The sequence below is a fragment of the Bactrocera oleae genome, chromosome 2 (assembly GCF_042242935.1).
Source record: "Bactrocera oleae isolate idBacOlea1 chromosome 2, idBacOlea1, whole genome shotgun sequence".
Taxonomy (NCBI): Eukaryota; Metazoa; Arthropoda; class Insecta; order Diptera; family Tephritidae; genus Bactrocera; species Bactrocera oleae.
Genome location: NC_091536.1, coordinates 99,616,608 through 99,627,734, shown reverse-complemented (window position 1 = coordinate 99,627,734; position 11,127 = coordinate 99,616,608). Strand labels below are relative to the sequence as shown.

Below are 11,127 nucleotides of genomic sequence, written 5' to 3'. Positions count from 1 at the left end.
TTTCACTTAATCATCATAATAATTTCATGATTTCTCGCCACACTTAATGTAGCGTTTAATTTATTAGAATAGCAATGCGGCGGATCAAATGTCACAGCAAGAGAGCTTGCTGAACGCTTAGTTGCGAGCACAACACAAACAAAGCAACATCTACGGAAGGAATAAATTCGGGTAGAACCGGACTGAAGGTGACTGCTATGAGTATTATAAATTCGCTTCTCCAACAGCATCGCATTTTTGCAGCATTTTTCTGAATTCAATTGAAATTTACTCATATACGCATTATACGTGGAAGTGGATATGGTTCGTTCAATAATAACTAACTCCACGACAGTCGTGTCTACGTAATTGGAGCGGACCCAGAATATTATTCGGCCAAGGACTGTCAAGTCGGCAGCATTCCTCCAAATTACTTTAGAGATGCTTTTTGCCGCTACAACAACAACAACAATAGGGGAGTACCAATCTTTGTGAAGATATTTCAATGTGTCCTCAACTTATCGTTTATCGACGTGGAGAACTCCGAACGCAATCAATTCGTTTCCTTATTCCGAAGTGTAACCACTTGCATTATCTACTAGATGTTCGAGCGGATCCACTTCTTCGTGACGTGCGCCTTTATTTTACCCAGTAAATAATATGGATGTCTATATTGTACTCTCCAATAAAAATCGAATCTTCACGCATTATATATTATTATATAAGTACAAGTATAATGAAAGACAATTTTATAATGATTTTCTAGTTGTTTGGTTTTTTATTTCTTAACTCTTTTCTCTCTCTGCATTATCAATTACCGTACTTAAAACTATTTAATAATATACAAACTACTGCTTTCTACACTTAGATGCGATACCAATTAAGACTTTTGTTATTAAAATCATAAACAAATAAAATTAAATAAATAAAGTTTTCAAGTACAATAATGATCCGCCCTTTAAGAAGTACATAAGTAGTAAGTACATTTTTGTTTCATCGTCATTTAAGCGAGCGATCATTTTGTTGCGAAAAGTTTGAACGTGACAAATCTTACAAATCTGACATCTCTCATAAATTTGGCACGTCCTAGAGAAGGTAGCTACCATCGCACTGATCCCATATTTAATTTGATTTTATTATTAGTTCGATGGTGGGCCTTATTAATACTTGGAGTCATTGAATATTTCTATTTTGATTCAAATACATACACATACGTATGTGCATTCGCTTGTCAGGTTTCTTAAAAGCGACATATAGTTTGTACAAACACTTTTCACTAACTATCAGTATTTATACCTGTTATTTAATGGCGTTAATTAAGTTTCATCATTTGCCTAAAATCATACAATTTAAGTTTATATCACATAGTTTTCGTCGTTTGCCCGCAACGGTTTTGCCTGGCGCATACATACACTCACACACAAACGAATTCATGATTCTTCTGGTAATAAATTAAGGAACTCTCATATCCATGCATTCTGCTCGTAGCTCTTATGAACTCCCGCTATTTACACTCGTTTCGCTATTTCTTTTCGCCCGGAAGCCAAATGTCTTTCAATGGCTCGTGTCAAGCTCGTGCTCCTCGTCGCTCGGGCAATCATCCATTTCCATGTCTATCAGCTCATCATCGTCATCCTCATCACAGCTAGCCGGATTGCGGCTGCGATCGGAATGTGAGCCATCGCCTTTGTCGTCCTCTTGTTGCATGCGCTTATGTTTGGTGCGGCGGTTCTGGAACCACACTTTAACTTGTGTCTCGGATAGATTGAGAGATTGGGCGAGCGCCTTGCGTTCAGCGCCAACGACGTACTGGTTGCTCTCGAATGCGTGCTCGAGCTTCAGTAGCTGCGAGGGCGAAAATGCGGTGCGTATGCGTTTTGGTTTACGAAAAGGTTGGAGCAAGAAATCTAAATTGGGGAAAAGAACAATAGAAAAGGGGTATTAGTACATTTCTTCTGAAGTAAGTAGGTATATTGAGGATAGAGAAAATGTATTGAATTTAAATACAAGTTGCAAATACTTACTTCCTGGAAAGCGGTGTGGAAATATGCGGCCATGTCGGCTCAATAGCCATGGATACAGTGGATAGCTGTCGCGCGGCATGCCAGGACTAGTCATGAATGGCGCGGCGTGTGGAGGTAAGCCACCACCCAAAACGTGGCCAGCCTGAAGAGCGGCGGCCATTTGAAATTGTGCGGCGGCGATTAAGTGTGGATTATGCTGAGGAGGTAATTCTGGCGGCGGTGCATTGATATATGGCGGCAGCGCTTTTATATCGGGCATACCTTGCTGTGGAGGCTGTACAATACCGCTTGGTCCAATCACAGGAAATGGTCGCACCAAACCGGGAGCATGCGGCATTCCAGGCATAAGCATAGGGCCTGGGCCTGAACCCAGCGCAGTTGATGGTTTTGCGTATTGTGTCGTTGTCAGCTGAGGCGGAACTTGTTGTGTAGCTGTGGGCAACGAGGCAGGACTTCCAGGCAACATGGCAGGTGGGGATGAAGGATGCGATGACGAAGGTGAGACTGATTTGGGTGGTGTATGCGGTGGTGGAGGGTGTTGCTGATTAGGTTGCTGACGTTGGGCGGGATGTTGAGCTTGTTCACCGGCCGGCGGTAATGGTGAACGTTCACGTTTAAGGTGCAACATATGTGGAACAGCAGACCCATCTTCAGGCGATGAAAGGCGGGTTTGTGTCAGTGGCGGAGGACTGTAGGGGCTAGCAGAATGTATGCTCAAATTGGCAGCGGCGGCAGCGGCAGCTGAACTATGTAAGCGCTGAATAATATCTTGTATGTCCTGCCGCATGGGTGCGCTACTGATGGGCGATATTTGTTGTTGCTGCTGCTGTTGGTGATGTTGTAACAGTAGATGCTGCTGAAGGGCATGCTGCTGCGCGGGCGACAAATGCGGAGGCAAGTGTGTATGCATATTATGTGGGTGGGAGTGCTGTGTTAGCGGCAGCACCGACAAAACTGATGCGCTCGAGGCATGTGTAGCGCCAGCCGTGTGGGACGCAGCGGGTGGAGTCTGAGGTGGAGAGCTGGGTGCACTACGGGCATTTGTCGTGTTTGAAACATTTAGTTGCTCGCCAGAAAGCTCATTACTGCCGACGGCACTTTGTGTCGGCGACACTGCGGAATTATTGCCCACAATAGATTCGATGCTAAAGCCGATCTTCTGCTTTGGCGTAGGCATTAGAACGGCTGATGTGGGCAGCGGCGGAATCATTTTAGTCATAAATAAACGTTTTTTCGCGGCTACTGGAGAACCCAAACTAACACAAACTTAGCAGTTGGTGGTATCGAGGTCGCGATAATTTCCAAATTGTTTAAGGGCACAGTTTAAAACCAATTGTTTTTTATTTTTATCACTGCTATTGGCAAATGTGAGCCAATTTGTTTTTATTAAAAGTGATTTTATCTCACTTTTTCATTGGATAGTATCAACACTTCACTGTTTTATTTTATTTTTTTAGATGTTACTGCACATAACGCGCTGCTAATGTAAACACATGTCTTTTTAGGTAGACAATTACAATTGCACACAGTATTTTGTAATTCACGAAACCGTTCGAATCAGAAACATGTCTATTATAATTTTCGCTTCTGTTATTATTTTGCTACGACTCTTTTCAACGCGCACTTAAGGTGTTCACTCTACGACAGTCGCTGTCAGAATAATCCTCAACCGTGCACCGCTGCCGCACCAAGTGCCAGGGCATCACTCCACTCGAGCTCTTGGCCAGTGCGCGCTCTCTCACAATGCCTTGTTTTTTCTCTTCCAACACACACACAGCCAGCAGTCCAAACACACGCACTCATCAAATACGAAACCCACTGGCAAACCAGTACAACCGGTTAAGCATAAAAGGCACTCGCCTATTGCCAATGTGAGCAAGAAGGTAAATATTGACAAGCATGTGTTCAGATATATATCTTTGTGGCCATGTGCGTTTGAATTGCTTGTTCTTACTCGAGCGCAGCGAATGGCTTCGAGTGGGCAGTACCAAAGCAACCCCTGTGCCCATGCCTGCTTCACGGTTTACATAAGCGCAGTGGCAAGCCTGATTCCCAAGCCGTTGTGGATTTTATCTGACAGATACATTTTTATGTACACGACAGAGTAAGATATATCATAACACTATCCATTGCTCCTGCTCGCTCAATCAATATTTACCTTTTCGCATTCGCTGCGCTACCGTAAAGTGGCTATTCTATTTTCCCAACACTAGCCGGCTATTGGAGGGCGTTACCCAACTAAATATGCCGATTTTACGCTCGCAATCGCCGCTTTCTGTTTTCTGCATATGGCTTCCGTGTTGTTGCTGCCGCCGTTGGCCATTACTGCTATTGCGCTAATGTATAAGAGTAGCAAGCAGCGGGCAGGCGGCAAATGACAGAAAATTGCCATTGTGCAGTATATTGCTTGCTGTAATTGTTGTAATACACATTGTATACATATGCGTTGTTAACCTAATACGCTTGCAGTTTTTGCTGCAGTTGGCGCAGTGCTCTCTATGTGTAATTTAGACTAAACATGCTTTTAGCTTCAGTCAACTACTCGAAGCTCTGCGCTCTGCATTTTCCACGACTACTTAGCAGCTGCAACAATCATTTTCTCATTTGTCGCAAAATAAGCAATTTTAATGACTTGCATATTCCGCTCCCTCACTCCCTCATAAGAACGGCTTTTGGCCAGCGCTCGCTCGCTCTCTTTCTGTCACTCGTTGAACATAAGTGCTTAAGCACATATACAGACGGCTGCTATGGTAGTTAATATCTTTATGTGCTTTTGATAATTGCTAGCGTAAATGGAGAGGTCCTTCTGACAATTATTTTATGCTAACTCTTTTAGATGTCAATTCTAGTCGTTCTCTCCCTTTGGAAGCATAATTCTTTGCAAGTGTGATTGAATTTCGGGTTGAAACGGGTTTATTGCATTTGATTGGTTTTAATTTTAGCACACACAAATACATCTGCTCAGACCCTTTCTACCTTCACATATAAGGCGACTCTTGTCAGTCGGTAGCGTTCAGGAGATTTTTTCATAGCCATACACATCCCGCGCGTTGGCCTTTAAATTAAATGTATTTACCTTCTTTTGGAAGTAGTTTATGACGCTAAGAAATCTTTTAGTTTTCATTAAATTTTCCAATAATTAATAGGCACTTATTTTCATCTCGTCAAAAAGTGGTTGGACAGTAGGGGCTTGAGTCTCGGAAATTTTTCTAACAGTATCCATCAGTCGCTGTTAATAGAATGGTTCACGCAATGAGGAATACGCTTTAATATCTTTCACTTTCCCTCTAGGGAGTGTTTAACAGGGTTATACCGACAGACTCAAATTTTAACCACAGTCGAACCTCTCTACAACGTAGTTTTTTATAACGAATTATTTGCCAGAACACTGTAATTTCATTAATATCTCAATATTTTCGCAAGGACGGGACTTTATCTAAAATTTGCTGATAAAAAACAATAACAGTCTAAAATCACCAGAACTTTTTACATCAGTTCTCAGTTTGAAATTGATGTTGAAGTTTATAACTAGTTAACATCCGATGCTTACCTATTATATATAATATGTTAAGTAAGATATAACATATGTAGTTTTGTGTCACATCCAGTGCCATTGCAGTAACTGCTTGGTACGAGTGGAGTATATATGTACATATAAGAATTCAAGATATTTTGATTGAGTTGAAATATTTTTACAGAACCCACTTTTATGTATTATAATTCAATCAAATTAACACAGTTTGGTCGATGTAATATGACGAACCGCTTTGGATTGGCTAAGAATATTCATAAGAAGCGTTAAAAGAATTATTTAAAATAGATTACGACGTTGGTTTAATATCAAAGCTCGCAATGTCGCTCAAAGTATTTTAAACATTCTTCTTTTTACAGTTATTGCCTTTACTATTAACAAATATTTTTAAAACTGTATTTTTAAAGGTCACACAAATTAAAATAATTATTTTCTTATTGTGAATTTTTTCTCTTTTTGCAAAAGTATTGCACAACAACAACCTTCTTAAGTTCAATTCAATACAATAGAGAGTTGCAGAATCTGCTGCCAATATATGGGACTTAAACCTGTTGAGCGATCGCTTCCTTCTAAGAATTGGGGAATCGATTGCAGCTTTTAATATACTTATATAAATCTAAACCAATTTATTATATTTATATATATATTATAATATATTTAAATTATTAAGCTCTTGAATCCGAAGTACAATAATGCTACGCCATTCACAAGCACTAGAGCACCACATATCAGATTTTGGGAGGTCCAAGGCTTGCTTCAAAAAATTCCATTCTATTTTATCAGTAATCGCTTTAATAAGCTTGAAAACACACTCATGCAACAATAACAACACAGATAATTTAATAATAATGTCAAATTAGCCCATAATACCCAGAATTAAAATCAACTAACGAGATTAAACTGGAATAGTTTGAAATAATCAAAACAATTTTGATAATTGATAATAAAAAATCATTTAAATTTAACAGAATTGTAGAGAACGTTGCTATTCATCCGAATTGTAGACATACTACGAATTGTATACACGTGTTATAACTAAAAGGTATATTTTGAATGAAACACGAAATATGAAATAAATTAAATGTTGATTTAAAAAAAGTTTACATTTTTACCATAACTAATTGCCCCACTTGTTGGTTGTCTGTCACACTATGCAAATAAATGGACCGTGATGTTGAGTGGATAGGGCCTACAACAACTAAAACTAAATATAAAAAATTAATTAAATTTAGTACATAAAACACATTTTCATTTACAACCCGCATAATCGTATATTTAAACCGACTCAGTTTATTTTTTCATAATATTAGGCAAAAACAAGTATGCCTTTGCGAAGAGTCTTGGGAGATGGATCAGACTACATGCATGTTTTATTTATTTGATAATTAAGAGACACATCCGACTGCCTAATAGCTGGCAATAAATTTAATTGCCAGACCTCCAAGCCATCAGCCGTAAACGTGATCAGTCCAGAACCGGGCTTTGCGATGGGAGCCCGATAAGCACTATATTTGGACATTGGCAAACACAAGTATTAAGAACTAAAATTGTTTACTTCATTTATTTATTCACAGTTATAATTATGACCATGTGGCAGATCAATGTTCATTAATTATGATGATAACCGCCGATCAAAGCGAGTGAATGGCTTCGAGCTTCTAAACAAGTGCTATGGTATATGTAGGTCAATACGTGGTGACATGGGAGGAACGATTATGATTATACAATGGTAAATCGTTTTCAAATAAACATTAAATTAGCTCATTGGCTGCTAATTTTATTTCAGGCTGACAAGTGTGCTGTGTGCGTAGTTTGAAATGGTCATAACAGAAAGGCTACCTTCCTGTGACAGTACATATATATATATATATTTTTTAATATTTTTCAAAAGAAATCTTCGGTTTTTGTAGGGTTACTCGCTCAAGTCATGCTCTGTGGTTACTGTTTGCTTAAAATGATTGGAGTAGCCTCATTTCAACACACTTTTGCAACATTGATATCACATGAAAAAGACGCATGTACGTACGTATATATCTACACCCTTTAGTGAATATATTGGATACATATTTTCTTTTTATTGCTATTTATATAATGATGTATGGTACAAACATTTTCGCATCAGGTCTGGTCTCATTTCCTTCCAAAGATTAGAATTTATTTTGAGCAATGCGACTATTGTGTCCACTCTTTTCTAATTAATATGGCATTGCTCTCACGTTTTACATTCTATGATTTGCAGCGAAGAGTACACTTTCCAAATGGCACCGAACTCAATTTTATGACATTTACTTGCAAATTACTAACAACACTCATAAATCGCTCAAGTAGTAAGCACCCACATAATTTACTTGACACAAACATTCATATCTTAGATTAAACTAAATATTTTATTGAATGCTTCACCAAGGTGGCGCCTAGATGTGTCTATATAGAGCGAATATTAATTTTGCACCGCCATTGTCGTGTGCCCAAAACATACATATGTATGCGGAGTGGTGACTCTTAGAAATGACCATCTTAATTTTTACATTTGCCAATTTTAAATTTTTGAAAAAAAACCCGTACTTTCTTCGTGATTTATGTTAAAATTAGCATTGCCGCGTGACGAATGCGAAGCCAATGCACACATTTACTTATTGCCGACATTAATTTAGTTTACGCAGAATTTGGAGCAGGTAATCGGCACGTTATTATGCCGCCTGAATTTCTAATGAGAAGAGCTTCAATGAGGAAGCAAAATAAATAGTAAGGAAGCCCAAAGTCCAGTTGCAGCGGAACATTATTCAACCTCGCACGCACCACAAATACTCTTCAATGCCGGTCACGAGACACACGCCATGTGCAACTCTTTACTTAAGGCACGCAAACAGATTCACTTCAAAGTTCAATGCAGAAAGTAAATAGTTAATGTCCCTACACGAAGGTGCTCGACACCAAACTAATTATTCGACTATGTACAGATGCCGTATGGATCCATATGTAATGTACACCGTGGAGAGAAATATATGCTCAACGTATTGTTGGAATACCTCGGATCCATTTATCCGTGAATTATCGAGGTAACGAGGTAAACTTAGTGAGGAAGAAGACACAGCTATCCAAAAGTAACGCGTAAAAGTTTCAAAGTTCTAAAGAAGCTAAAGCTCTTGACTTGGGAAAGGTACATTAGCCTGCACACACCTGCATCTTTAACGTTGTATATTATATTCAGTTGCCTATAACGTGTGATTAAGAAGGATGATTTATTTTGAATTCAAAATATTTTCGTAGCTCACACAATTACTTGCTTTGACTAATTCTTTACAATTTATTTAACACTACAACTATAAATTGGTTATACATATGTACATACATACATATGTATGACGAATATGTAGTCAAGGATATTTGTCTCGACCCTAGTCCTTCTCATCAGTTTCGTCTTTCTGCCAATCGAATGAAGCATTCTGGACTCTGCTCCCGAGTCCTAATTACACTGAAGATTCCCGCCTACCAGAGAGTTTCCTCGTAATTGCAGATTCTCAATAAACTCTAAATAATGATGTAGAATAAAGAACGCAGCCAATACACTTACGACATTATTCCGATGAAATGACGTGCACACGCAATATCGCTCTTACTAAATGTACGTGCACACATACATCCATAAAGGTAGTATTAATAGCAAAACAATAAATAAATCTCCTCTGACAGTTTGTTCACTTCATCTTGTTACGTGAGTGTGTGAGTGCATGTGTTGGTGTGAGAGTACAGAGTCGGGCGATTGCACGCCGCAGCACAAGGCATCTTTCGTAAAAAATCAAATAATGCTTGTGGCGCTGCGGTGTGGCAGGGTTCCGTTGTAATCGCAAACTCATCATCATTAAAACTGATTTTTCAACAATTGAACACAATAGAAATTCGCCACGTTTTCCATCCATTGTTTGCCTTAAAAACGAAAATGAAAACAACAAAAAATAAATAAATATTACAAGGAATCAAACACGATTGCAGCAACCGTGGAAAGTGAACTTGTGCAAAACATTGAAAACATTTCCCGTGTACACTCGTACATGCCCTGCAGGGAAAAGCAGAAGTGCAAATGTGGTTCGGCTCTAGTGCACCGGGCTCCATTACTGGACCGCAATCATACCATTTCATTTACCGGTCATTGCCCTAGAAAGCGTCACATGACACCCTCTGCTGCTTTTCCTACCGTGCCGAACAAGTTCAAAATCGTCAAAATCTCAATCGTCCGTGATTAGAAATGACATCTGGTAATTTCTCCAACTCCCGCACAATTGATGGATCTGATTAGCTTGCGTTTCCCTGCAGGGTACACATGCACGTGTGCATGGATATGTGCATTTGTGTGTATTACTGTGGATCTGCTTTTAGAGCTGTGGATATTGCGGGCATCGCTGCATGCTGTGCTGCATAAGTATGGGCTCAGATCTCTGCTGCAGCAAACGTGTTGTGGTAAGCGCCGTGCAATGGGTGGTGTATTGATTTTGACACCTTTGCGACTGCCGTTGCAGCTACTTCGCCCAACAATCAACTGTTGCACCATTGGTTGTTTGGGCTCCGTCTTACTTCTTTCTTCTTTCGTATTTTGCACAATTGACTTCAACTCAACTATTCGCTGCGGCTGGTTACATGCTGACTCCGCTTCATTTGCTACATTTAGCAAGTCTTGTGAACATTTAATTTCTAATTTCTTCAATAATTCTGCTCCTTTTCCACTTCTCTAAGATTTTTCATGGTTTTCATTTGACGCGTTTATTAACTCAAACAAAGCTGCCTTTTCCATTGTTCCAAATTACGGGACATTACGATCTGATTGTCATGCTCCTGAACATGGCGAAAGGAAAACAAAAGACTAAATAGAAACAAAAACAAAAACACACAAATCAGTAAGAGCAGTAATCTGTATTACTTTTGGTACTTCGGCTGACGCAGGGGGGTGCCACAGCATGTTGGCCGATTGCCATCATCATTTCGGCCCATCTCACTGGCTGTGCAGGACATCTTTATTCCGAAATTAAAACGGCCAGCTGTGGTGTGGGCTTTATTTGTCTTCACAATTACACGCTTTGTTTCTTGCCTCTCTACTTGGCCTATTGCCTCTCTATTGTTCATCGAGTTCGTGAAATTCTCAAATGCCATGAGCGCTCATTATTTGCTGTGATTTCGAGTGATATCTGCTGGGTGGCTCGGGTGTAGTAACACATGTCATGGTCCATTCTGCTCGAAGGCGTGTGAATTTCGCTCACTTATCAACCTGTCCCAATTGCGTTGTCGAGGCGCAATTCGTCTTAAACGTTAACTTTATTTTATGTGTTTATCTTTATTATTTATTTTTGTTTTTCAGTTTTCTTTTTCTTAAAAACCGAATTCTCCTGGGATGCCTATTTGTCTATTTGGGCGCTTGACTTTTGTTGTCTGTTTTCTTACGATTCTGAGGTCTTATCACAATTAATTGCGCTAATTTTCGCAACAACAGTGCCTATGGAAGTAAAAATGACAATAAAATTGGTAATTGCAAGTTCGAAAAATAACTGTTTATAATGCGTTATGGCTGGTAGAGTTCGAGCTTATGTTCCTAAAAGCATC

At 39.4% G+C, this 11,127-nt stretch overlaps 1 protein-coding gene across 1 annotated transcript; it reads right to left on the bottom strand.

The window, feature by feature from the left end:
• Positions 1 to 726: 726 nt before the first annotated feature.
• On the bottom strand, positions 727 to 3,754 carry ems (empty spiracles). The gene is made up of 2 exons (XM_014232595.3): positions 2,004 to 3,754; positions 727 to 1,886 (listed from the first exon to the last, which is right to left on the bottom strand). The coding sequence occupies exons 1-2, from the start codon at positions 3,220 to 3,222 to the stop codon at positions 1,534 to 1,536; spliced, it is 1,572 nt and encodes a 523-aa protein (XP_014088070.1). The 5' UTR covers positions 3,223 to 3,754; the 3' UTR covers positions 727 to 1,533.
• Positions 3,755 to 11,127: the final 7,373 nt, after the last annotated feature.

Bases quoted from the DNA above. Each gene is read 5' to 3' on its own strand.
- ems (XM_014232595.3), bottom strand. From the start codon at position 3,222: ATGACTAAAATGATTCCGCCGCTGCCCACATCAGCCGTTCTAATGCCT. The intron at 1,887-2,003 runs GTAAGTATTTGC...TCCCCAATTTAG, and splicing joins TCCACACCGCTTTCCAGGAA to ATTTCTTGCTCCAACCTTTT.